Consider the following 27993-nt stretch of genomic DNA (forward strand, 5'->3'; position numbering starts at 1 on the left):
TGGGCTCAATTTGTTCTTGTACCACTGTTGTTTTGACAAAGTGAATGTATTTCCATTTGTCTATTTTTAGCTTTGGTTGAGTATCATTTGGATACATTTCTCCTTGAGTGTTGAACCCTAAACCAGTTATATCATAAACTGATTTTTGTGAATTCTGCATCTCATTCAGTGCAGTAGATGACTTGTTCCAAGACTGAATGAGCTCAGTCTGTTTTGAGTTTTCAAGAATCAACTTCTGGATTAATGACTGATTTTTGTTTCTCTCTGCTTTTAACTCTGCAATTTCCCTTTTTAAACTCAACCTATCAACTGCTTCATCAGTTTTGGTTTTATTGTCTGTGGGATCAGTTTGCTTTGCATATGCGCGAGCCATACGAGAAGCCAAGTAATAAATCCAGAGGAGTTGGCGCATGTGCGCTGAGTAATGGCGCGCACATGCACGGGGTGTCCAGTTGCCCAAGTGCAAAACAGAAAGTTGGGCGCATAAGCGCCGAGATAGTACGCGCATATGCGCGAAGTGATTATATTGCCAAACGCCGAGACAGAAGGTCTCGAGCATATACGCGGAGCTGGGACACGCATATGTGCGAGGCATGCGGAACAAGAACGCGACGCTTGGTCTCCCGTATGCAACGTATGTATATATATATATATATATATATATATATATAAGGAACAAGCGTTATTCTTCTCATAAGCAAAAAGAAAGAAGGGACGAAGGAAGCTCAAGTTCTGATTTTGATTGTGAATTGCGAAAGATCCGTCCGTTTGGTTTTGAATCTGAGTACAGTACTGAGTTCCTAGCGATGAGAGCTTCAACTGGACGTAAGTTTTGTTACGTTTTGACATGCTTTGAAATTATGATATTGAGGGAATTGTGATTGGACTGATATTATGTGTTTTGGTTATACTGATCAGTATATAATTAAAGTCAGATCGAATAACGGAATGTTTATATAATTGTTATGATTTTCTGAAGTAATATGATCGAGATTGTACAGATTTGATATCATGACCTGTTATTATTAAAGATTATGATTCGTATTGATATCGATTATGACTTGTGATATTATATCTGTGATGTTGAGATTGACAGGGTTATCAAGACTATATTGTTATGCAGTCGAAACATCAGTAGATTGCTTTTGATCAGATTCTGTATTGAATGAGATTGTATCGTTGTATATTTGATGTAGAACCCGAAAAATCAGATTATGTATAAGTCATGCATAATTTCTATTATTTAAATTAAAAATGAATTTTTATGAATATATGAAGTGTTTTATTTATTTTAAAAGTAGATGTTTAGTTTTAGCTTTTCAGGATAAATACGAGAGGCTCGACCGGAGTTTGGAGATTAGAGATAAGGCTAATAATAAGAAAGATATTCCTAAATTTAATTTAAGTCAAGGAATCATTTAATTTAAAGAAATAGAATATTGTAGAATTTATTTAATTAATTAGAGCTAAGTTGGTAAATAAGTTCTTTAGGTTAATATTTAATTAAAGCTTAAAGTAAAATATGTAAACAAATAAGGATGAATTAATCTAGATATAAAATAGTCAAGAAATTTAACATAGCATTTAAATAATTAAATTTTAAACCATGCAATGCCATGTAAGAGTTTATTCTAAATAAATGTGTTGATTCACTAAAATTTTCAATGGGTGGTAAAACATTAAGAAGCTAAAATACAAGTGGTAATCAATAATACATTATGCAAATTAGTAATAATTTTGACTCAACATTTAAAATATTTCAAAGGTTTGGTAACTCTCAATTCAAACCATCTCTAATTGCACTTCATGGTGTATTCATTTCCCATTTGTAATTCACTAAATAGTAGTAAATTCAAATACTATAATCCGCATCATTTTCCTCAAACCATTATCTAAGCAAATTATCGAGCACATGTAGTAGGAATAAGAAGCAAAAACCAACGGCAGCTAGGGAAGGGAATCATTTCAAAATTCTTCAACTTCTTGACTTGTAACTCCCACCTTAATGCATATAATGACACCTTTAACACCTCTTGTAACCATCAGGATAGGATTGATTAACGTATCAAGAGTGTTTAGAAGGGAGGGGTTGAATAAACACTGACAATTAAAACTGATCTTTTAGAATTTTGAGTTCAGTTTGGTGACAAACTGATTCTCGGAATCTTGTTGGTCAATGACAATCAGTTAAACTAATGTAGTAACGGAAAGTAACTGACTGAAAGATAGAATACAAAACTGAAATAAAATACACAAGGATTGTTTCTAGATGTTCGGAGATTTCAATTACTCCTACGTAACCCCTTCTATCTCAAGATATGATTTCCACTAAAAGACTTTGATCGAATACAAGATTTTTACTGACCCACTTCAGTTTGGACTTATCACTGCCAAAAGCTGGAACTCTTAGTATTACAAAATGTTCTCAGTGCGTAACTGATCTTAGCACTATCGAATTTAACGATTATTACAAACTGCTAGTGAGCTCAAATTGTAGCCTTGACTGCTACGAATAAATTAAGTAAGAGTGAGCTGAGATTTTAGCAGAGTAACAGCAAGCTTTGAAAAAAGTAATCTCTTCTTTTTATTCAGTTGTTCTTCTGTCATATTTATAAGCTTCCCTTCCAACGGTAACTTGAGATTTATTTGAATCTTTGTATCCGTTGATTGCCACTTCATTATTCCTTGGTAATTGTTTGATTCATTTATTGTAATGCGGCGTCTTAACTGCTTTAGCCGAAATGCGTTGTTCTAAGCGGTATTGATTGAAGTGCGGCGTTTCATATTCAGTTGCAGTCTTCTATGTATCTTTGTCGGTTGAATGTTCTTTCCCGAGACATGTTTAGTTGAAGGATCGACTGATTTTATTATTTTTCGGTTGACGTGTTCTATATTTGCTGGTGAGGAGAATAACTGAATTGCATTTCAGTTGCGTAGATTAGTTTACAAGATGAAGTTGCTGAGTTCAGTTTACTCGATCAGTTGCTGAGTTCAGTTTACTCGATCAGTTGGTTCATATTTTGTCAAACGCCGGAATTTAGTTTCCAACAATTTCCCCCTTTATGGTGTTTGACAAAACTAAGTAAATAATAATTGAATGTCTAAACTCATTGTAGATAAAATAAGAGATTGATCAACTGAATAATGGACTATACGAATCTATAGAGATTTTTATTCTACGAGAAGATTTCTTTTGTTTTTCTAGAATCTCTTTGATCTCTTCCCTCTTTCTGTCAAACAACTCCATCTTCACTAGATAATTTTCGAACGTCAGTGGAAAAAATTTTGACATCTGAGGAGATACTTGAGACAGCAGATTGTAAAGAAGTCTGCAGCAATTCCATTTTATTAGAAACAGAAGTTTCCAATCGCTCAACTCGTTTACTGATTATATCTTGAGTTGTAAAGAGACTTTGAGCTAAACCTTTATTTTTCTTCATCTCATCTACAATTCGGGTAAGAGACTCCATGTTTGCTTGAATGGCTTTCAGTTTTGCTGAATCAAATTCATTGAAGAATCCAATTTGACAGTATGAGACAATTGTGTGGATTGAATTTTCTTGATTTCAGTAATCATCTGCTGCATATTGTGCTGCATATTCTGGATTTCTTCAAGGACAAGATCCATTTCTGTGGATTGAAGAGAAGGTGACTGATCAGATGTTCTTGGTTCATGTGAAACTTGATCAAAGACCACCATGGTCCTATCAGATAGTATCGTTTCAGAAATAGTCTGTGCTGGAACATCTGTTTCAGTTACTGCTAATTGAACTGGAGGAGATGAAGATTGATGTTGATCAGCAATTGGGCTTTTCTGTTGAATTAGATCTTCAGTGAGAGGGTCATGAACTGATACATCTATTTGATAGTCCTCTGATATTCGCGATGGTTCATCAGTTGGAAGTTTTTCAGAAAAAATTAACAATGCCTCCATATTCTCAGCAATCTGTTGATTTGGTGATTGAGTAGGCACCACTGTTTGCTCCTTTAGTTCAGAAACAGCAGGCTAAACGGGTGCTTCTGTTGAGATAGGAGCCTCTTGAGTGATTTGATCGGTTGAGTGATCAACTTCTTCATAAATGGGTTTACTAATAATAGATTCTGTCACCACTGCTTGAATAATTTCATCAATGTTATCAAAATTCAACTTGGCTTCAGAGTACAGCTGATGTTCCACAGCAGATGATTGTGGCACATCCTGAACTGTTTCTTCAGTTGTAACAATAGTTTGTTCTGAGGGTGGATCTTTCTGCTGAGAGGAGGGTTCTTCTTCTTCTTCTTCTTCTTCTTCTTCTTCTTCTTCTTCAGAGGCTTCCTCAGAAGAACTAACTCCTGATCCATTTCCCACACTTTTATCTGAGCTTCCAAGCTAGTAAGATCTGTATCTAGCTGAGTGATCACAGCTCGATCATTGTAAGCAGTTGGATTGGTGGAAATGTAGTTTGCCTTCAATTTCTCAAGCAGTTGAGATAGCTTCTTAGCTCGAATTTGATCAAAAAAATAAGTTTTCCTCTCCAAATCCTGAACTATTATGGCAGATTTGACCATCTTGAAGACAATTGCTTCCAGTTTGATAAACTTGTTCAGCTGCTTAGCAAAAATCTGAGTTTTGTAAGCGGTCCAGGCATCATAGGATTGAAGTTTTGATGCTGCAAAATTATTAACCTGTTCCCAAATAAGGTCAATATGGGTTTGAATGGAATTGGATGGCCTGGGCTCTTCAATCAATTTGCCCTTGCCTTTTTCAGTACTGAGGATGTGTGGAATTTCCAATCCAGTACGAGTAGTATCCACAAGTTCTGTAATCTTTATACCTTTGGGTCTAGCAGGTGCTAGAACAGCAGGACGATTGATATGGATTAGAGGAGCTTTGATCCTAACTGTTTCCTTTGTTGCATCAGCTGAGATTTCTGGTGGGATGATCTTCAGAGAAATTGCTTTGATAGGCTGTTGGGCATTCGAAGATTTCAGCCTTTCAGTAGGAATAGATTCTACTGTGGTTGGTAATTTTGTCCTTTGTGTTCTTGGTTTCTTGGTAACTTTTGGAGAGGGCGTCTTCTCGGAATCGGATTCACTGATAATCAGTTTTCTTTTAACTGTCTTCAGTTGAGCCAATGTCTTGGCCTGTTTAACTGATTTGGGAGCAGCCTGTTGCGTCCCAATCTCCTTCTTGATCTTCACGAACTGATCAGGAGAGATATCTAATTTAGTGTTGGGTGGCAGAACATTCATCCCATGGAAAATTTTGAATTTAGATAATAGCTCCGAATCATCAGCCACCAACCCTTTGAATTTCATCAAATAGCTCAGCGGCACTGCAAATCCTTTGGATTGCTTGGTGGAGGAAAATATATTCTTCAAGATACTGAAAATAAGTTGCTTCCAGTTGAATTTTCTTCCATTTATAATAACCGTAATAGCTTGAAACTTTTCCAAAGTCAGGGCAGCATACGATCCTGCCTTAGCCAATAGCCCTTTGGCTACGATATCAGCCAGCAATTGAACCTCATGCTTCAGTTCCTTCTTAGGATCGGAAACTTTGATTTTCCGTCCATCAGCAGAGAGTGCAGTTTGCATTTCTTCAATATCTGATGCTTTAACATCAACAAGGTGCACCAGTCCGTCAGAAGGTAATGAAAAGATTTCTCCGAAAGAATCTTCAGAAATGGTCACCAACTGACCATTGATAGTGGAAATGATGTTTCCATCAGAGTTGATATTTCCATTTGAGTAGAGGTCCTGGAGTTCTTTTGGGTAAGTCTCCTGCGAGTATTGCCCCAAGAATATCCTCATCCCAGCTGATTCAAGCTCCATAAATACATTTTTCACATCGACTTCTTCGACTGATAAAGCTTATTCAAAGTTGATAGCCATAGCATTCAATATATGAGGAGGGATCTGATTTTCCATTGCTGAGAGTAAGAAAACCTGAAATTTTGCGAAATACAAGCTCTGAGTGTATGAGTTTGCTATGGATGATGTACGCGTAAGAAAGAAAAATGAATTGAAGCGGGGAATTATCTATATGTTTGTGACTGTTTAAATTCTGGACACGTGTCCGTCCATCAAAATTTTGAATAAAAAAAACGTGTGTACGTGTGCTGTAAGCATGTGTACAATTTAAACGGGTCAAATGCTTCCAAGTTTTTAAAATAAGATACATCATTAGATAGCAGACAGTCACGTCACTTTATTTGGAATATAATATGGTTAATTAGTTAACTTATATGAGAAGATTAGTGAAATACCCAACTGAACGATCAGTTGTAAAACTGTGTCCTTTCAGTTGAGAGTTTACTAACATTTGTCTTCTCAGTTAACCTCTTAAAACCATTATTCCCCCTTAATACATGCATATAATAATTAACGTGACGATATAAAATAAATTTAAAGGTTGGAAAGTTTATCGTTTGCTGAAACGTTGACGGCTCTTCAGCTTTCATGATTTTTGCCTATAAATAGAAGTAACACGGTTAGTTTCAGTCATATTGGTGAAAATATTCAAGACAAAAAGAATGACAGATACGAGTAGCTCGAGTGCTTCGCCGTTTGCTCTGGAGACCAGGAAGGCTGTTATAGAAGGTGAAGTCTTCTATAAGAGTCTTCACTACTGGGAGAAGTTACAGAAGCTTGAGTTTCTGTATAATACTGGAGAGGCTACCACTCCCGAACTGGTAGCAGAGTTGAAAAAAGTGCGGGAGCAATTGAACAAAGCTGTGTGGGTGGACATCTTTAAGGATGGTCATATATATCAGCTAATGCTTCGAAAGGAACTGAAAATCCTTAAGCGCATAGCTGTTTCTCATAGCTTTGTCAAGACATCTACCGCGCCTTTATCCTCTTTGTTGAAAATGTGGATAATTGTTGTAGAGGAAAAATATGATGAAGTAATCCGTGCAAATGTTTATGGTTAAATGAAGTATTTATATGAGCTTAACTTTGTTCTTGTCTTTCCTGCAAATGATAAATTTCATCAATTGTTATATATGAATTGCGAACTTAAACAGATGAACTGATGAAAGACAAACTTCTAGAAGTTGACTATGAACTGAAACCAGTTAAGTATTAAGTAATAAATGACAAACTGATATCAGTTGATAATGAACAACTGATAAATAAGAAGCCTGGGTAAATGAGAAAAACGCTTCGGTTGACTTGAGACTCTTAGGTTTCTTCAACATTTAATGTCATTTTTCTATAAATAAGACAAGAGAGATAAAATGTGAGAAAATAACAGTTCAATATGTCGGAATCAAGTAATTCTGATGCATGCAGCACTACGCATATTCAAGTTACTGAACAATTAAGTCTTTATTTAGAAGAACTGAAGAAAATGATTGAGGAACATGTCTTAACGAAGGTGATGTCAACATGGTTCAAAATTCATGATTTGCATAGGATAAGTAGTAGTGGTGCTGCTCCTTCTCGTCCTCAAGCAGCAACAACAAGAAAATACATTAATCGTTTTGAAGTCAGGCATGTTACAGACCTGGTTGATGACAATGTTCTGTTACAAGCAATGCTATGGAAGGAATGGCATGTGATTGAGAAGATTTCTACAACTGAATCATTTTCTAGAATCAGAATTTTTGAGTTGAATAATTGGATTACAGAATGGCAAGATTCAGTTGGTTCAAAGTTATCTTCTATAAGATGGAATCGATTTTATTCTTAATAAAGTATCATTTCCAATTTGTTGTTGTGTTCTTATTTTCTGCAAATAATTTTATTAGTAAAACAACATCAATAATAATTTTAAGATAAGTCAATTATACCAAGAATATTGCGAAATTAAGAAAACTTAGTCTCGGGTAATGGTTTGGTGAAGATGTCAGCTGCTTGTTGCTCAGTTGAAATATACTCCAGTCTAATGTCCTTCTTCAAAGCATGATATCTAATGAAGTGGTGCCTGACATCTATATGCTTGGTCCTTGAATGAACAACTGGATTATAGGTGATAGCAATTGTGCTCCTATTGTCACAAAATATGGGTGATTCATTCGTAATTACTCCATAATCTCTCAGTTGTTGCTGGATCCAGATCAGTCGTGCACAACAACTACCAGCAGCAAGGTATTCTGCTTCAGTTGTTGAGGTAGCTATGGATGTCTGCTTTTTGCTGAACCAAGAGATCAGTATATCTCCTAGAAACTGACAAGACCCACTTGTACTTTTACGATCAAACTTACATCCTGCATAATCTGCATCTGAATATCCAACTAAATTGAAAGTAGAGTCTTCACAATACCATAACCCAACATTTTGTGTACCCTTAAGATATTTCAAAATTCTTCTAGCAGCTGAGAAATGTGATTGCTTAGGATTTGCTTGAAATCTAGCACACATACAGACAGAAAATACAATATCAGGACGACTGGCAGTTAAGTACAACAATGAACCTATTAAACCTCGATATAATGTCGCCTCAACTGATATTCCCCCTTGATCAGTGTCTAATTTTACTGATGAGCTCATGGGAGTATTTGCAGCTGAACATGATTCCATGCCAAATTTCTTCAGCAGCTCCTTTATATATTTAGTTTGACTGATGAATATACAGTCTCCAGTTGCTTCACTTGCATTCCAAGAAAGAATATCAGTTCACCCATCATGCTCATTTCAAACTTATCCTGCATTAGCTTAACAAACTTTTCATATAATTTGGGATTAGTTGACCCAAATATGATATCATCAACATAAATTTGAACTAATAAAATGTGATCATTCTTAGCAAATTTGAACAAGGTCTCATCAACTGATCCAACAGAAAAATCATGATCAGTTAGAAATTTTGAAAGAGTTTCGTACCAAGCTCTGGGAGCTTGTTTAAGACCATATAAGGCTTTGTTCAAATGATATACATAATCAGGAAAATTGTGATTTACAGAACCTGGGGGTTGTTCAACATATACTTTCTCTTGTAGTTGACCGTTTAGGAATGCACTCTTTTCATCCATCTGATAGACCTTGAAGCTCTTGTGTGATGCATAAGCAAGAAAAATTCTGATTGCTTCCAGTCTTGCAACTGGAGGATACGTCTCATCATAGTCAATTCCTTCTTCTTGCCTATATACTTGTGCCACTAATCTTGCTTTGTAGCGTGCAACCGAACCATCCTCGTTCAGTTTATTTCTATATACCCATTTTGTACATGTAATGGTTATTGAAATTGGTCTTGGAACTAAGTTCCAGACATTGTTATAAGTGAACTGATTTAGCTCTTCTTGCATTGCATTTACCCAGTTAGGATCAGCAAGAGCTTCATCAGTTTTCTTCGGTTCTAGTTGTGAAACAAAAGCTGAATAGATAAATAAATTTAGCATTTGATTGCGAGTTCTTACTGGATCAGATGGATTTCTTATTACCAGTTCATGTGGAATGTGATTTTATCCATCTGTACTCAGTATTTGTTGTATCAGCAATTTCTTCAGTTGGTAACTGAACACATTTTTCAGTCTCAGTTGGTGCTTCGTCAACTGGTATTTGAATGTTGTCATTATGCTCTATCAACTGATCATCAGCAACGACTTCCTGTATATCTGATTGGTCCAGTACTTCTGGTTCAGGTGTTTGAAGTATGTTTTGATTGCCATGACTTTCATTTTTTTCATCATCTTCAAAACTGATATCTGTAAATCGATCAACTAGCTCAACTTGATCAGTTGGCTTATCAGTTAGTTCAGTTTAATCGAAATCAACATGAGCAGATTCTTCAACATTTAGTGTTTTCTTGTTGAAGACTCTATAAGCTATACTAACTGATGAGTATCCAAGAAATATTCCTTCTGCAGATTTAGCATCAAATGTTTTTAAATAATTTTTAATATTATCAAGAATAAAACATCTGCAGCCGACTATGTTGAAAGAAGTAATTATACTTTTTCTTCCATGTCAGATCTCATATGGTGTTTTCATATGATTTTTATTAATCATTGATCTGTTCTGAGTGTAACACGCAGTGTTTACTGCCTCTGCCCAAAATCTTTGAGAAATATCAGAATCAGCAAGCATTGTTCTAACAGCTTCTTTAAGAGTCCAATTTCTTCTCTCAGCTACACCATTTTGCTGAGGAGTTCTGGCTGCTGAGAGCTCATGCTTAATTCCAGCATTTTCTAGGAAATTTGAAAGAGTTTGATTGATGAATTCAGTTCCTCGATCAGATCTGATTCGATCAATTCCAACTGATTTTTCATTTAAAAGTCTTTTGAAGAGTTTTATTAGTTGCGAAGCAGTATTGTCTTTAGATTTGAGAAAAATAACCCAAGTAAATCTTGAAAAATCATCTACGACTACCAAGGTGTATTTCATTCTTCCTAAGCTCATGATTGGTATAGGACCAAAGAGATCCATGTGCAACAGTTCTAAGCATCGGGATGAAGATTTACAGCTCTTGTTTTTAAAGGAGGATCGTACTTGTTTACCATACTGACATGCTGAGCAAAGTTTTTCTTTTGAAAATTCTATTTTTGGCAAACCAGATACAAGTTCATGTTTACTCAGATAGGAAATGGATTTAAAGTTTAAATGATTTAGTCCCTTATGCCACAACCAGTTTTTAGATGATTTGGAAGCAATAAAACAAACTGGTGCATAAGTTTGATCATTCCAACTGACTTTATATGTGTTTCCACAACGTTTGCCAGTTAGTATGATTTCATCAGTTGAAGTTTTGACTGAACATGAGCTTTTTGTCAAAATGTACTGAGAATCCACTGTCGCATAACTAACTGATGCTAATCAAGTTATACTTCAGGTTTTCTACTAATAGAACATCTTTAAAAGTAAAGTTACCATGGATAAGCTTACCCTTACCCACAGTTCTATCTTTGGAATTGTCCCCGAAACTGATGTTTGGACCACTGTATTTGATCAGTTGAGATAACGCACTTGCATCTCATGTCATATGTCGCGAACATCCACTGTCAAAATACCATATTGAGTTCTTGTTTGTACTTGTTACCTGCACTCACACACATAATATAACTTGGTACCCATATCTATTTGGGTCCTGAGCTGATTAGTCTCTTAGGAACCCACACCTGGATTAGTCTAACAGACTTTCCGATAGCTATATTCCAAATGGTTTTTCTCGGCTTTTGTGTACTTGGTGTGTAGTGTACAGATGATACAATATGTGTTTTAGCTTTATTCAACTGATTGACCAGTCTATATCTCTTCTGAACTGTCTTGTAGTTATAGTAATTGAAATAGCTATTTCTCCTTGAGTGTTGAACCCTAAACCAGTTTTATCATAAACTGATTTTTGTGAATTCTGCATCTCATTCAGTGCAGTAGATGATTTGTCTAAGACTGAATGAGCTCAGTCTGTTTTGAGTTTTCAAGAATCAACTTCTGGATTAATGACTGATTTTTGTTTCTCTCTGCTTTTAACTCTGCAATTTCCCTTTTTAGACTCAACCTATCAACTGCTTCATCAGTTCTGGTTTTATTGTCTGTGGGATCAGTTTGCTTTGCTTTGATTTTTTCAAATGAAGATGCAAGCTTTTGATACTCATTTACCATGTCATGTACTGTTAGAATGAGTTCTTCTCGTGTGAAATCAGTTGAGCTGAAATCAAATACGTGTTGGCTAGATGATTCTTCTTCTGCATCATTAGCCATCAAGCACTTGACTTCCTCATCATCACTAGAGCTGCATGAGCTTTCTGGTTCTGACTCCTCACTGTCAGTTTCTGCCCATTTAGATTTGTTTTCTTCAGCTAAGAGTACCTCATGTTTCTTTCTGAAGGACTTCTTATCTTCCTTGGGTATTCTTTTGTGCTCATATGATTTCTTTCTTCTATCAATTGAGCATTGGCTGTCCTTCTTGGGTTTAGGACAATCAGCAATAAAGTGACCTGATTTTCCACAGTTGTAGCAGGCATTTGATTCATCTTTGGAGTTGTTCCTTTGGTATGGCTTCTGGAAGTTTCCTTGATTCTTCTCATGAACCTTCCAAATTTTTTGATGAACAATGACATAGCATCACTGCTCAACTGATCAGCAGATTTCTCGACAGAACTGATTGGTTCTGTTCTGACAGCAGCTAGAGCAGTTGTGGCTGCAGGGGTATATGGTTCTCCTTCTCTGGTCTGCAGCTCAAATTCATATGCCTTTAAATCCGCAAACAGATCATGAAGTTCAATCTGGTTCAGATCTTTGGACTCCCTCAATGCCATGGTCTTGACATCCCATTCCTTGGGAAGACCTCTTATTACCTTCAGTGCAATCTCTTTGTTAGTATACACTTTTCCAAGTGCATTTAACTCATTGATGATACTGCTTACTCTTTCATCATACTCGTGCATTGATTCTCCTGCTTTCATTTTGATGTTATCAAACTTTTGAACAGCAACAAAAAGTTTATTTTCTTTGGTTTGATCATTTCCTTCACACAGCTGGATCAGCTTTTCCCAAATTTCTTTGGCTGACTTACACATCTTTATTTTGCTGAAGATTACTTAGTCCAGCGTTTTGAACACAATGTCTTTAGCCACATTATCAAGATTTGCTTTTCTTTTATCCTAAGTTGTCCATTCATCTCTGGGCTTTTATATTCTTTGTGGTGCCCCTTCTGTTATGGCAATTGCTGTATTTGTTTTTAGAATCTTCATGGGTCCATCAGTTATGACATACCACATGTCATCATCTTGTGCAGCTAAATGAGCCTGCATTCTGATTTTCCAATCATCAAATTCTTCTCTGGAGAACATAGGAATTTTGTTGAATGAAGTCATGCTAGCAAGTTTATAGATCAAAAGTATTCAAGAACAAGATTCAACCGCTCTGATATCACTTGATAGGATCGATTAACGTATCAAGAGTGTTTAGAAGGGGGGTTGAATAAACACTCACAATTAAAACTGATCTTTTCGAATTTTGAGTTCAGTTTGGTGACAAACTGATTCTAGGAATCTTGCTGGTCAATGACAATCAGTTAAACTAAAGTAGTTGCGGAAAGTAACTGACTGAAAGATAGAATACAAAACTGAAATAAAATACACAAGGATTGTTTCTGGATGTTCGGAGATTTCAATTACTCCTACGTCACCCCTTCAATCTCAAGGATAGGATTTCCACTAAAAGACTTTGATCGAATACAAGATTTGTACTGACCCACTTCAGTTTGGACTTATCACTGCCAAAAGCTGAAACTCTTAGTATTACAAAATGTTCTCAGTGTGTAATTGATCTTAGCACTATCGAATTTAACGATTATTACAAAGTGCTAGTAGAGTGATCTACTTCTTATTCAGCTGTTCTTCTGTCATATTTATAAGCTTCTCTTCCAACGGTAACTTGAGATATATTTGAATCTTTGTATCCGTTGATTGCCACTTCATTATTCCTTGGTCAGTGTTTGCTTCATTTATTGTAATGCGGCGTCTTAACTGCTTTAGCCGAAATGCGTTGTTCTAAGCTGTATTGATTGAGGTGCGGCATTTCATATTCAGTTGCAGTCTGCTACGTCTCTTTGTCGGTTGAATGTTCTTTCCCGAGACATGTTTAGTTGAAGGATGCTTAGCTTAAAATCATACGGCTGAATATATCAACTGATCGATTTCCAACTGATCAGTTTTCTTTATTAGATCTGCTGATTTCAGTTGTTAAGTCCAGTTGCCGAATATAATTGCGCGTATCAGTTGGTTGATCAGTTTGTCAAACTCCAGAATTTAGAGTTTGGTTTTAAACAAAATGGCAGCCCCTCTCAAACTTACGGATGAACTCCGTAACAGTCAGCTCTCCCTGCCTTAGGGTCATGAACTCCCTGGTCAACCTGGAAGGCACCTCGTCAGTAAAATATTTGGAGTAGAATACCTCCGTGAAGCGCGTCCAGTTCAGCGTAGCCAAGTTCAAAGCTACTGATGCTCCTTCCCACCATAGGCGTGCGTCTCCTCCAAATAGATATGTCGCACAACGAACTCTGTCCACATCCCCAAGCTCCATAAACTCAAAGATAACTTCGAGGTACTTGATCCAGCCCTCGACAATCATAGGATTGACAGTCCCTGAGAACTCCTTCGGCCTCATCTTCATGAAGCGTTCATCGGTAGCCTCGGGCCCTGTCGGCCTGGCTGTCACAGCGTTGTTCCCCGCAAAATGTGCAAAGAATTGAGTCATCCCAGCTAACATTTGGGCATTTATGTCCGGTGGGGGTGGTAAATCCCTCTCCTGCCTCTGATTTTCACCGTCCTCCTGGCGAGGCTCATCCTCTCTCGTGCGCTCAAGAATGCGTCTAGGGGGCATACTGTTCCATACATAACCCATACGTAACTAACATGCATAATCTCTATTATTTCTTTAAATTTAAATAAAAACTGCATAATCATAATCTTGACATAAAATATTTCATGAAAACATGCTGTTAAAATATTTCATCCTTATAGACCAAAGACGTGACTTCGTGAGCTTCTCGAGCTCAGTAGTAGCACAACCCTTTACAAGAACATAGGCTCTGATACCAACTGTAGAGGCCCGAAATTCGTATTTGAAAATTTGTGGAAAAATTTGAAATTTTCTTTTTAAAGGTAAATAACTTGCCTCATTCATAAAATAAACTGAATAAAAGTTTTAAGGTTTAATGTAACAGCGGAATAAAAGTTTTAAATGTCGAAATAGCAGTGGAAGTAAATATCTGTTTCAAAACAATAACTTAAAATAATTCATCGTGATAAAAATGAGTTTGCACAATAATGATAAGTAAATTGATAAATGAGGTCCTCGGGTTCCTATTACTGTCGACCCAAGCTAGCTCATGGTCTCCGCCCTCGGTCTAGACCTCATCAGTACCTACAACAATCAAGTCTAGTGAGTCTAAATACTCAGCATGCATATATCGTAGATAACAAGTAAATATATCATAAAATTTCATGTCGTGTAAAGATATCATGTCGTAAAGCGTAACGTGAAAATATCTAGTCATTAGTAATTATAAATACGTGCATAACTGAACTGAAAATCGTAAGTGAAATGTTTGCTCGATAGAGTCCTGTCATGAAATAGCATATAATAATTTTCTGTTGAAAATATGTTATACGCAAGTGGCCCATAACATGAAATGAATCTTCTGATCAGACTAAACCACAGTATACTGGACGATAGAGATCATCACAGCCCTTGGACTGGATATCTGTACCCATACATGAACATGAACTGAACTGGTCAGTGACCACCGGATGAAGTAATAATCCCATGATAAGCTGCAATCCTATGAACGTGAAGTGGCCACAAGCAATATCGCATATATCTAAAAAATGAACATTTTATATTTTTATGCACGTAATATAATTAAATAACCTGTTTTATTTTACCGAATGGGTTGGATCGTTCCCAGGATCTCTGCGACCTATTTCTTACATGAAAAATATGCAAATGATTTTTTCTTGAAAATAACTTAGTCATTGAACCCAAAAACGGGGTCAACTAGACCAACAACTTAAATTCTAACCATGACTCCGTACCAAACCGAACCAACATCGAATCATCATTTAGTCATGATTAAAATACACCTAAAATGATGAAATAAAGCTCCTAAAATTTTTACAAGTCGAAATTTGGTGAATGGAGGCCAAAAACAAGAAACTCTTTTTCCAAAGTCAATTTGGCACATTGCACCGTAAATTCTCATACGAACTCTAAACTTAACCGAATCACAAACGGCCAAAAAAATGCCCTTCCTAACTCGATGAGGTACTGTCCAGCTCAACTCCATAGGCTAAAAGCCAACCAAGAACTCAAACGAGCCTCTGAGCCAAAGCACCAAGTTGCTGTCCAAAATTACAGCAGTAGCGCTTGCGCTTGCATGCTTCGTTTTCGAGACTATTGGCCATTGGGGCTTGAACCACCGACCAGAGTTTCTTACCAACATCCTAAGGTGTGTCTTGAACCATGGCTAAGGGCCCTAGGCCAGCCACAATCCAAGCAACACCAAAAACATCGCCATGCTTCCACCCAAGAGCCCAACTGTGCGTGCGTGGGCTGTAGCGCTTCTCTTGGTGTCTTGGTCACTGTAATGGCCATATGATCGACCACTGCTTGACCTAGACATCATGAGGTATTTTGTGAACCATGGCTAAGGGCTAAAAAGTCAACCAAGATCCACACCAACCCCATATATTCAAAACCCACTCATGCAGAAAATAAAAGGATTGAAGGGACACTTGTCTTGTTTTGTTTTGAAAACCGATGGGACCATGAACCAAGCCATGAAAGGGCATCTTGGTCACGTCCTACACATACCAAGAAGGGATTCTAACCATGGCTACAGCCCCTAGGGCAGCCAAAATCAGAAGCCACACCTTAGGCAAGAAAAACAAGAAATCGAAACACAAAAAACTGCACTATGGGAGTTGCTGTCCATTTCGTCTTGCTTGTGGCGAAGGGACTCAAACCGATGGACGAGCACCTCCCTAACACATCCTAGTTCATGTCTAAAAGCAGCCTTGAGCGCCTGGAACGAGCCTTTTCTGAAATCAAAATAAAACATACCAACGTGAAGCATGAAGGGAAACAAAAATCTGTGCAGAATTTTCTTGTTCTTGTTGCTGAAAATTTTGGTTTTTGCCTTCTTAATCATGCACATGAAATGTTTCAAAATAATTATAGGACTTGATTGAAGAGCAAGGAATAACATATACATGCCTTCGATTTTGTTTTGAAGAAAACAAAAATGATACGACGACACGACGCGGCGGAGACAGAGTGTTCTTCTTTTGTTTCTACTTTTCTCTCTTGATTTTCCTTGGACTCTCACGATTTTTCTCTACTGAAATGCTCTGAAATTTTCAAAATTATGGAGAGGGAAAATGGCTAGAAGAAAAGAAGGGAAGTCTACTAATTAAATGGGGATAGAATGACAAGATCAAATCTTTCTATCCTAGAGTTTGAGAGATAAGGGAAATGATTTGATTTGAGGGAGATACAATGAGGTGGTGACCGATTTCTTGCTTACAAATATGGGTAGTAAAATTGCTTAATTAATAATTATTGAAGATTAAATGGTTAGGGAATTATCTCCCAAGAAAAGATAAGGAAATGAATTAAAGATGGAGAGTTGCGAAATATTTTAAATTCTATCCAAGGAGTGGTCGATTTCTACAAATATTGCTTAAATCATTAATTATTGTTGATTAAAAATGAAGGGATTATCTACCAAGGATGGATAAGGAAAGAATCAAAGTTTGTGTGTTGTCAACTAAATTCAAATCTTTTACAAAGGGGTGACCGAAAATCTTTTAAATAAATGAGGTGAACTATTACTTAAATCTTGTATTTTAAATCTTTAAAGTTTTATCTACCCATTATGTATTCTAGTAAATTAATAAATTAATTATTGAATCTACATGAACTTATTTACTACTTAACTCAAATTACTTAAATAATTACTTAAACATTCTTTTACATTAAATGAACTTATTATTTATCTTAAATAAATTCTAAGAATGTTTTCTTAATATCAAATTTTATCCCAATACTTCAACTACAGTCCGACCTCACTTATTTAACTGAAAAGATAAAACTAAACTTATGCAATTTAAAATAAATAATCATGACTAACAACTTTAAAAAAATGCTTTAAATAATCAAGAAATCATTTTTAATTTAAATACTAGAAATTATGCATGCATTATACGCAGTCTGATTAAACGGGTTCTACTTAAGAACCCTGGTCTTCCAATCAAAAGAATAAAACACAAGGGGTGTGTGTGTGCGCGCGCCGATGAGAGTATGTGTGTGTATGTGATTAGGAAGTTAATTAAGGGATTAATTAGACTAATAAAATAGCTAATAATCAATTAACAGGTTAATTAAAATACAATCCAATACTATTAACCACCACTAATTCTACTAGAACCCCTAATTTTAATGAAATACACGTGTGTGAAATTTTTAAGATTTAACTATTCATATTAGTATTTTTAAAAAGCTTAATATCTTAAAATCACCTAATAAATTAAATTAGGTTATAAAATACTTAAAATTTCATAAATCATTTAAAATACCAATTTGACTGAAATAAAATACTCCATTATTCATAAATCGCCTAAATCTTCACCGGGCTCTTTTCCCGATCTCATATCGAATATTCGCCTAAAATATAAAACTCAAGAAAATGTTTTAGCGTGCATCAAATAAACATGTAATAATTTAAGATAATACAAAAACATAAATCACGCAATATCGTTAAAAATTATTTTAAAATTAAATAAAAATTAATTATTTAATAAAAGCATGAGTTTACGGGTATTAATTTTGGGCTCTTCTGTAGCAGAATATGATCCATAGAAGATTTGATACAAACTGATATGTGTGTACTAAATGAGCATCTTGATATTGGAAGGATAAATGTGCTCTAAGTCTTGCAGATTGAAAGCTTTAATCTTGTTAATTGAATCATTGTCTCTCTTGGTTGTTTTTCTGTCTTCAGAATCTGAACATTTCTACTTGAAAAAGCTCGAACGGTTGGAAAATTTTTCAACGATCATATGTTCTAAATCTCGACAGAATGACATTGTCGACTTCTCTTCACCGTACAATGTATTAAATGCTCATTTAATGATTATTTTCTTTATACATCCTCGGCTCTTAGATTCTGAAAAGTCAATTGAATCTCTGACATTTTAGAAAATAAATCAGTCAATCGAGAGTTGGTTAGATACTAAGCTTTGTCACTTTATCTGATAGTCATTGAATGACTTGACTTAGAGAATCTATCATGATCTGTTAATGTTTGAACGGTTAGAATTGAACAGTCAGACATTGAGCATATCTTCAATAGAGTGGTCTGATATGAAAGAGATACAAGTGATGATCTTCTGTCTACAGCTTAAGCTTTTAAATATTATGTTGAGTGGTTTGACTTTTCCATTAGCTGAAGTCCAGTCCTGTAATATCACGAAAAAGACAGTCGGATATAAAACAACACGATATTGTTATTTAACATGACAAAAAGTTGAGGGATTTTATATTCCAACAATAACACTTGCTCAAATATTTGGCATGTATAAAGTGATCTTAGTTCAAAAGTCGAAGTAATATAACTAAAGTTTTTTGGACATCTCGAACCAATGCTATACATATTTGCACAATTTTTATCGAAATTAATTCAAAATCATGTACATAAATTTCATTCTTGATTGATAATAATATTAAATCCATTCATTCACTAATGTACCTCCACTCTTCCCGCAATGAATTACCTTGCAATGTTAACTGATGTAGAAAGTAGTTTCTATTTTCAATTTTTACCCTATTATTTTTTGATCTTTTTTCCATGTTTGGCCATGCATGTTTTGGGTTTCATGTATAATTTGTGGGAAAAATTGTGAATTCTATGCATAAAATCTATATAAAATCTATATATATCTATATATATCTATATATATATATCTATATATATATATATATATATATATATATATAAATGTGGTTCATCGGAGCCATAAGTGATGCTAGTGTTCTTGTTAGCCCAATGACAATACTACAAATTTGTTATATCTGAAGTGCCTCGGAAGTCAATGAGACAATTAGTGAGAGTATTTATTACTTCTATTGCAGATTCAATATGAGTCCAAATATATAAGATTCACGCTTGACTCGACACAAGAGTGATCAAATAATCCAGAATTAGAGTAATGTCCTCGTGGTAGCAAGAATTCAACTTATTCTTTTACATTCGGATGTTCAAATCTCGGACATTTCATGTACACTTGATGTTCCCATCTTAGACGTCTTTCATTAAAGTTTGGTATTTTTTTAAAAAAACTGAATTTAGACGGGAAAAATATAGATTTTTCTAAATAATTTTTCCCCTTATTTTAAATTTCATGAAAACATCATTTTTGTTAAAAAACAAAAACTTGTGTGAGACGGTCTCACGGGTCGTATTTTGTGAGACATATATCTTATTTGGGTCATCCATGAAAAAATATTACTTTTTATGTTAAGAGTATTAATTTTTTATTGTGAATATCGGTAGGGTTAACCCGTTTCACAGATAAAAATTTGTGAAATTATCTCAAAAAAACATGCTTTTGTTAAAATTCTAACGTCACATTACGACAAGGACTCCAAAGTGCGCTTTTATTGGGTTTTCCATATCAATATTTTAGGTAATTATCCATCCTCCACTGGCTTTTCGCCTGCACTTAAAAATAATATTTATAATAATCATAATCAATAAACAAAATATGTATATGTAAAGAACATAATATAAATTCCTCCAGGAACCAAACAAAATCCGGGAAAAATCGAATTTCAAACATCGATTCGCGAATCGATTATTTTATTTGGTTTATAATTCAACCCAAAAGTCTTCACCTGCATTGTTTATTGCAATTTATTGCTTCAAATTGATTGGCGTTTGGAATGTGGGCATATATTTAATCCGTGCAACTACTTCTGGCGGAAGGTGATTGCAATGCTCCATTGATACCGTCTCAGTTTATCGTCATCAACCTGCAGCATCGATTATGTCAGATTAGTTTGTATATTTAATCGTTTATTATTATCATTAGCATTATCATTTTTCTTTTTGGTTGCTGCATCACCATTCATTTTGTTGCTTCTTTTTATCTTGTGATGATGATAATGGGATAATTCATGATGTTTTTTTATGACCCTTTTGATCAATGCAGAATCGAAGCAATAAAATGATATATTTATGGTAATTCCTCTATTTTCGGACGTCGGTCTGATTTTTTTCGCGGCTGAAATGTCTATTGAAGGAGGAAAACTGGAAACAGACGATGCTACCTGTAAATTTTCTGGTATTTTATCTTCTGCTGATATCTGTTATTATTTTTTCCCTTTAATGCGACTGATTAGCTTATTAGTGGAATAATTGCATGTTGCATTTATGGAGATTAAATTACTATGGGATAGGAACATTTTCACTTCTTGGAAATCGTCAGCAGGAATTAATGATAAATGTTGGTTATAATAAAGTCTGAAGACTGAGCTGTATTTTTTTTCTTTCGAATTTGATGCCTTTAGGCGGTTTGATTGATCTTCTGCAGGAAAATGAATCTGAGAAAGTTTCACTTTGATAATTAAATGGCTTTTGGTGGATCTTTTTTATCTAATAAAATATTACATTTGTCCATCATATGCCGATTTCTTTAAAATTCAAACTTGTTCCAGTTTTAGTTTGAAAATAATTAGTACGCAATATATGCTTTAGGGATATTCTTGCAGAACTTTGATAGATTGTGAATTGAGCTGAAATTGTGGTATATAATATTTATGCATCCGATGGATCAGGTTCATGTCTTCATGATCTCTTACGAATGGAGACTTCAACAAAAAGGGGTCACAGCCCAAGGGAATGGCAGAAAACTCCAAGTAAGTAAAACTTTAGTTTCATGATTTCCTGTGTCGGATTATTTTAATATCTATATCCGCCAATATTATGCCAAGGAAAGAATAAAGGCATCGGTGCTTTGAAGTGATGATCTCTTGTATTCTTACAAAAGTATAAGGTTATCAATTCAATTTGTGATAATCATTTATTGTCCCTTTTCTTGGGGGTGGCAGGAGGATGTGCTATGAGAATATTTTCTCCTGTACACCATTCTCACCTGATCAGAATGCTTCCCTTCTTAGAATTCTTGTCCAATGTCCTACACTATTGGCAACAACTATGTCTGTAAAATTGCTAAACCAACAATTCTATAATTGTGATCTCGATATTTCAATTGTCGCTCCCAGGCCAACTCTGCAGCCTTTTCCCCTTACTTTTTTGCACTCAATAGATTTCTAATTCATTCTCTCTTCATTAACACGCACTTGCTAGCATGGTCAGTATTAGGGAGATAATTAAAAAGAAACTGATGTGTTGGTATGGCACTTCCATTTTTTATATGTTTTATGCTTTATGCCTATCAGGTTCACAATGTAGGCTGGAGAGTATGTTATCTGAACCTGGGAATCAATTATGTGCTGATTGTGGAGCTCCAGATCCAAAATGGGTGTAAGTATGGTGCTTAGAAGTTAATATGACTTCAATCAGGGGAAACTATGGGGCCAAACTATCTTGGTAGTTATGTTATTGAAAGTTTCCTTTTGGTGTGAACATAATTCTAATATGACTTTAGGTATAACTGTGGGCTCCAAACATAGGGCATTCTTCAATTATTGATTTTATACGTGGTTTTATTGAGTCCAACTAGGTAAAAGAATCCCGTTAGTATGTGCCTCCCATGAACTTAGACTTGAAAACCTGGAATGCTTTATGAGAAACTTGTGTTGTTAACTAATCATATTCATACTTCTCTTTTAACAGCTAAATGATTTTGGCTTTCTCGCCGCCATGTTTTTGTTTTTGTTTTTCTGGAAGACTTTATTTATATTGCATTGTTGATGATCAGATCTTTGAATGTTGGAGCATTCATATGTATCAAGTGCTCTGGAGCACATAGAAGTCTTGGAGTGCATATATCCAAGGTCTGTAACACAGCTTGAGTTTTTTAACTTTGATTTTTCATATTTTCTTAGGTATAAAAAGAGAAATGGTTGTAACATTTATACAAATATTTGGTTCTTAAGATTACTGTCCCCAATTCTAGTTATATCATAAGTGTCACGTCCAGTTTCTGTTGTGTCTGTTGCTCTGATCAAACAAGAAAAAATTACCTTGTCTTTAAGAGAATTCTAATCATTCATTTTTAACTGAATAAATTTCTTGGCTTCTTAGTGTCTTGACTTCACCTTTTTTGCCTTCTTTCTTTTGGCTTTTTAAATGCTCAAAATAGTTTCTCTAAATACTTAATAATATTTGTAATATACATTTTGTTGAAAGCTTACCTAGGAGAATTCTTCTAGAATCAAGCTAAATAGATTTTTTATTTCTCGCTTTTAGGGTGTTGTAGAATCAATGTTTCAGATTGAGCATTATCAGTTTGACTGATTAACTGATACCAACAATTTATCATCAAGTCATATCTTTTTGCAGGTCTTATCTGTGAAACTTGATGAATGGACCATTGAGCAGGTTGATTCTTTAAATGAAATAGGTGGAAACCCGGCGGTGAACTTGAAATACGAAGCTAATATCCCAGATAATTATAAAAGACCAAAACCCGATTCCTCGCCAGAGGAGCGTGCTGATTTTATAAGGTAGTACTAATACAACAAATTAGGATTTTTATCCTTTATGTATAATTGTGAATTAGAATACCCATTTTGTAAATTCAGGAGAAAATACGAGCATCAACAGTTTGCGAACCGTGATACACAGATGTCTTGCACATTTCCATTTTCTTCGTCCTCCCATTGCCGAACTTCAAGCTGTCATTCTCAAACTTTCACTGAGAAGAGGCAATATGAAAAACAAACCACCGGTAACCGTATCCAAGGTCTAGGAGCAGCATTTCGTAATAGCTGGAGAAAATCTGAACACAAGGCACCAAAGAAAAATAACTCTATGGTAAATACTATTGCCAGTGTAAATTAGCTTAAAAAGAAAAGAAACAGATTCTCAATTAAGATGGAAAACTAGTTCACCGATAATCAAGTAATTAAAGGCCTTTTTTACTTTGTTTGGTTCTTAGACTTTGTAAAGCATGATGGAGATTATTAGTTATTTCAGTTGTTTTTTTGTAGGCAGGAATGGTTGAGTTTGTTGGATTGATTAAGGTTAACGTAGTGAGAGGCACCAACCTAGCTATCCGAGATATGGTGACTAGTGATCCGTATGTCATCCTCTCACTTGGAAATCAAGTAAATTTTCTCGTTCGCTACCCTCATTTTATTATATGCACGTACAAATTTAATTGATATCTTTGGTTATGTACTTTAATATATGGACCTTATTTCTTTCGACAGTCGATGAAGACACGAGTCATAAAGAATAACCTCAACCCTGTTTGGAATGAAAAGCTAATGTTGTCGATTCCAGAAAATATTCCTCCTCTAAAGTTGGTAAGTTCTTTATGCTACAGTGCACCACATGCACACACGAGTACGCACACAAAAAGAAAAAGGTAAAGTAAAATAAGAAGCAGCAATGTTCATGTCATAGTGAAACTTTAAATGTAACATACCTTATTTTTTAACATACTTGAAATTAGAGGAAAAATAAAAATTTTCTTAAATCAATAATAAGCTTTCAAATCGGGATAAAAAGAATTTGCTCGTCTAAAATATTTGAAATAAAAGAACTACACCCAAAGTTAGCAATAACATTTGTTTAAGCATCGTAAACAATCTCATGAAAATCATAGTATTTGAATCAACGTGCATAAATTCTTAAAACATAGGCGGTCCTCGGGTTTAGCTTCCGTGCAGTCCGAGCCAGCTCACTAGTCCCCACCTCTCGTCTACTCATACTCGTCCTCACCTGCATCGATCAAGTCTAGTGAGTCTAAAGACTCAACATGTATAAACTGAGAATATCAAGTAAAACATGATAAAATCTCATGCATTTTAAAGTAGGACATACATACTTAAACTTGAACGTACTTGCATAAATATAGATGTGCCATCATATCGTAAATCTTTTCATAAACATACTTGCATCATACATACTTGGACATACATAAATATCATCGTTTTGCGTAGAGATATGTTTCAAAGAAAGTGACTCATACATAAATGCGTCTGATCAGACTAAACCACAGTACTGGGCTGGTAGGGATGTCCACTACCACATACATGAAATTTCCGGTCATGTTTTACCGGGTGGATTGGTTTCCAGTCATGCTTTACCGATTTCCAATCCTGATCTAAATCCGGTCATGCTTTACCGAGGTGGAAGGTCACCGGACACATTCACCAGCTTCCAAACCCGTTCATATTTTGTCACAACACATTTAGTATACTCAAAAACATAAAATATTTTCTTTTACACGTCGAACATACTTACATGCGTTGAGTGATTTGTTGGATCTTGCTTGGGGCTCCCGCTGCACATACATACTAGTATATTATCCCAACAACTTAAAAATTCATAACTTAACCGCACCAACAAACTCGCCACCGAAGTAATTAAATAACTTATGACTTTCTAGACCCCTCGGGACTTAACCACGTTTAATCAATATACTAACCCACGACTCGAACCTCGAAACAATCTTGGCATGGATTAAGAAACTTTCCCAAGCAATGGAAGACACAAACCTTGCTTAAACCATAGTTCAACATTCCCCAATCAAACTTCGTAACATCTAAACCAACTTTCACTATGCTAGAACATAACGACGTAATAGTACCAAAAGGAAGCAATAGCACATAAATTCAAAGCCCGAAAAACACCAGTGCCAGACTGGCGCCTAGGCGCTAAAGTGCAGTGCCAGACTGGGGCCTAGGCGCCACACTGCAGCACTGCGGCGCTACCTTGTGCGAAACTGCAGCACTGCAGCGCTCCTGGTATGGCGCTGTGGCTCTGGTCCTGCGCAAATTCAACCCCAAAAATTCAGCTTCTACCCATCCCTTCTCAATGCCTTCTAATGCCACCAAACCCATACCGACTCAAAAAGAAACACCGAAAGACGACTGATCACACCTCATGACACACCTACACAGCAAGGAACATTCAGCGATTCCCAACGAAACCAGCAACAAACAATTCTCAAGAACACAATCAAGAACAAGTTTAAAAAACGTCATAGTTTGAGCAGTCCCACGAAAATGATCATAACTCGCTCGTTTCTTGTCCAAAAATTACGATTTACTGTCAAATCGAAGGTATCGAAAATTAATATGTTTTATATGTTGAAAGTTTTCCAGAAAGCCGACCAAAAATTCACAGTACATGAAATGACAGCAAACTCGGTTTTTAGATCTAAAATTTTGATCCAAAATCGTTTCAAATCATTTTGCTCAAACTTTTGCACAACATACATGTATTTTGTACACAGTAAACATTACAACATATAATATGACGAGATCGATGCAAAAACAAAAGAATATACATGTCTTTGATGAATATACTCACGAAACGACGATACCGAAGCGGAGAGAATGCGAGGGTCGATCCGAGACGATCTGTGGCACTTTTCTTAAGACAAAACCAGCGCGAATCTCAGAAAATTGTAGGGGATAGGGTGATATGGAGGCTGCTGAAAAGAAGCAATCAAGAACCCTATAATTTCTACTCTCAAAAAAAAAAAAAATGAATGGGAAGCAATAGAGGTGTGTGCATTCGTGTACATGTGTGTCAGTGTGTGTAACATGTATGTGAGTTAGTGGGGAGGGAAATTAAGGGGTTTAATTAGGATATTAAATTATTAATAACCAATTAGTATGCTACATAAAATACTAATCCTCCACTAGTGTAATAGCATTCCTAAATTTGAACTAAAATACACATTTTTTAAACTTTAAAGGTTTAAAATCTTAAAAATCACTTAATAAATAAATTAGATTTTAAATTGCTTAAAAACATAATAAATCATTTAAAATGACAATTTCATGACTTGAAATGAAATACCACGTTTGAGAAATCGCCCAAATCGTCCTCGGTCTCATTTCCTCGATCCCGCATCGAATAATCGCCTGAAACAATGAAACTCGAGAAAACAATTTAACGTGTATCACATAAGCATAAATAATTTAAAATAATGTAAATTCATAAATCATGCATCGCTAAAATCATTTTAAACTTAAATAAATAATTTAATAATTTAAATAAATGTATTGGTTTTACGTGTACTGATTTTGAGCTCTACATTAAAGACATGTGCATTTCAAAGACAAGGATATCAATAAATATACTTGTAGGATGAAGCGTCTATTGATATACTAAAAGATATAAAAAGCAATACCATTTGCAACTCAAAAATTTTAAATAACTCAAAATATCATGTTTTTTTGTTGATAATTTAGCAATTACTATTGTTGTGCACTTGTACTCCAACAATAGTCGTCTCAATAATTGCATTGATTTGGAACCCAAAAAATCAAATGCATGATATTTAGCTCTAATGCTAATTATTGGATCGATTGTTGATCATTCAATAAAAATAAATATAGTTAATATTACTGTTGTAATCAAAAAAATTAAAACTGAATAATATCCTATACCCATGATGATTGTTTTCCTGTTGAAATAGTTGTTCCTCGCCAACAAAACTCGTATGACAACATTAGTAAATGTCTTGCAGTGTTATTTGTTCTTATTACATTTCAATTTTTTGATGTCTCTCTCCACGATAACAAGAATTCCTTTTTCAATGCACCACATCCAAATATTTTTAGATCCTCTTAACAATTACTCAATCCTAGAGCAAGATATTACTCAGTATAACAAATTATTGCTGGCATGAAGACTTGATTCATTTAACACCTCTTTTCTGCCTGAATCCTTGCATGAATAAATGAGAAATTCAAAAATTTTACCACCATCATTTGTAACATGTGCAATATTATGCAAAATGCAATGAGGATATCTTCTTTTACAAAGTGTCATGTTAATTTTCTTGTGTAAAATATTAACTAATAACTAATGTTATTGTTTTTCAGCTTGTATATGACAAGGATACATTCACGACAGACGATTTTATGGGGGATGCTGAGATTGACATCCAACCACTTCTAGCTGCTGCAAAAGCATCAGAATGCTCATCGATCAATGAATCAATGCAGCTCGGAAAGTGGAAAGCAAGCAAAGAGAACACACTTGTGAAAGATGGTGTAATCACCTTGGAAGATGGTAGGGTGAAACAAGATATCTCGATTAAGTTACAGAATGTTGAGCGGGGAGTTTTAGAAATTGAGCTTGAATGTGTGCCTCTTACACAATAGCATGCAAGAAATATAGCGATTCAGAATTTTAAGCCTTTGTAACTTCTAAAGGAAATTGTTTAGAGGGATTCATTAAGAGTATCATGTTTGTTTACTATATAAAATTGTGCATAGAAAACCCATCATCTTTAAAAGTGAAATGTTCGAGATTTTTCTCTTGATAAAATTCAGGTTTTTTGGATCATATCGTCTATATGACTCTTCACAGTTGAGGATCATAAGAGTTGTATAGGGGATTCATTAACGACGGTT

The 27993-nt window shown here is 35.2% G+C and overlaps 1 protein-coding gene across 3 annotated transcripts; it reads left to right on the forward strand.

Annotated features, from left to right (window-relative positions):
• Positions 1–20212: 20212 nt before the first annotated feature.
• LOC140812174 (probable ADP-ribosylation factor GTPase-activating protein AGD11) lies at positions 20213–27903 on the forward strand. Of its 3 annotated transcripts, none has more exons than XM_073170397.1 (10): positions 20213–20482; positions 20645–20768; positions 21262–21342; positions 21886–21970; positions 22368–22443; positions 22952–23115; positions 23194–23425; positions 23602–23718; positions 23824–23919; positions 27460–27903. In XM_073170397.1, the coding sequence occupies exons 2-10, from the start codon at positions 20663–20665 to the stop codon at positions 27739–27741; spliced, it is 1239 nt and encodes a 412-aa protein (XP_073026498.1). In that variant the 5' UTR covers positions 20213–20482; positions 20645–20662; the 3' UTR covers positions 27742–27903. The 3 variants fall into 3 exon arrangements, with proteins under 3 accessions (XP_073026498.1, XP_073026491.1, XP_073026505.1); XM_073170390.1 differs by having other exon boundaries at positions 20213–20473; positions 20637–20768; positions 27460–27902; XM_073170404.1 differs by having other exon boundaries at positions 20218–20410; positions 20637–20768.
• Positions 27904–27993: the final 90 nt, after the last annotated feature.

This window comes from Primulina eburnea, chromosome 1 (assembly GCF_022965805.1).
Source record: "Primulina eburnea isolate SZY01 chromosome 1, ASM2296580v1, whole genome shotgun sequence".
Classification (NCBI taxonomy): Eukaryota; Viridiplantae; Streptophyta; class Magnoliopsida; order Lamiales; family Gesneriaceae; genus Primulina; species Primulina eburnea.

Coding starts and splice junctions, on each gene's coding strand:
- LOC140812174 (XM_073170397.1), top strand. CDS start 20,663: ATGGTAATTCCTCTATTTTCGGACGTCGGTCTGATTTTTTTCGCGGCT. Junction 23,116..23,193: donor GAGCGTGCTGATTTTATAAG/GTAGTACTAATA, acceptor TTGTAAATTCAG/GAGAAAATACGAGCATCAAC. Junction 23,920..27,459: donor ATATTCCTCCTCTAAAGTTG/GTAAGTTCTTTA, acceptor ATTGTTTTTCAG/CTTGTATATGACAAGGATAC.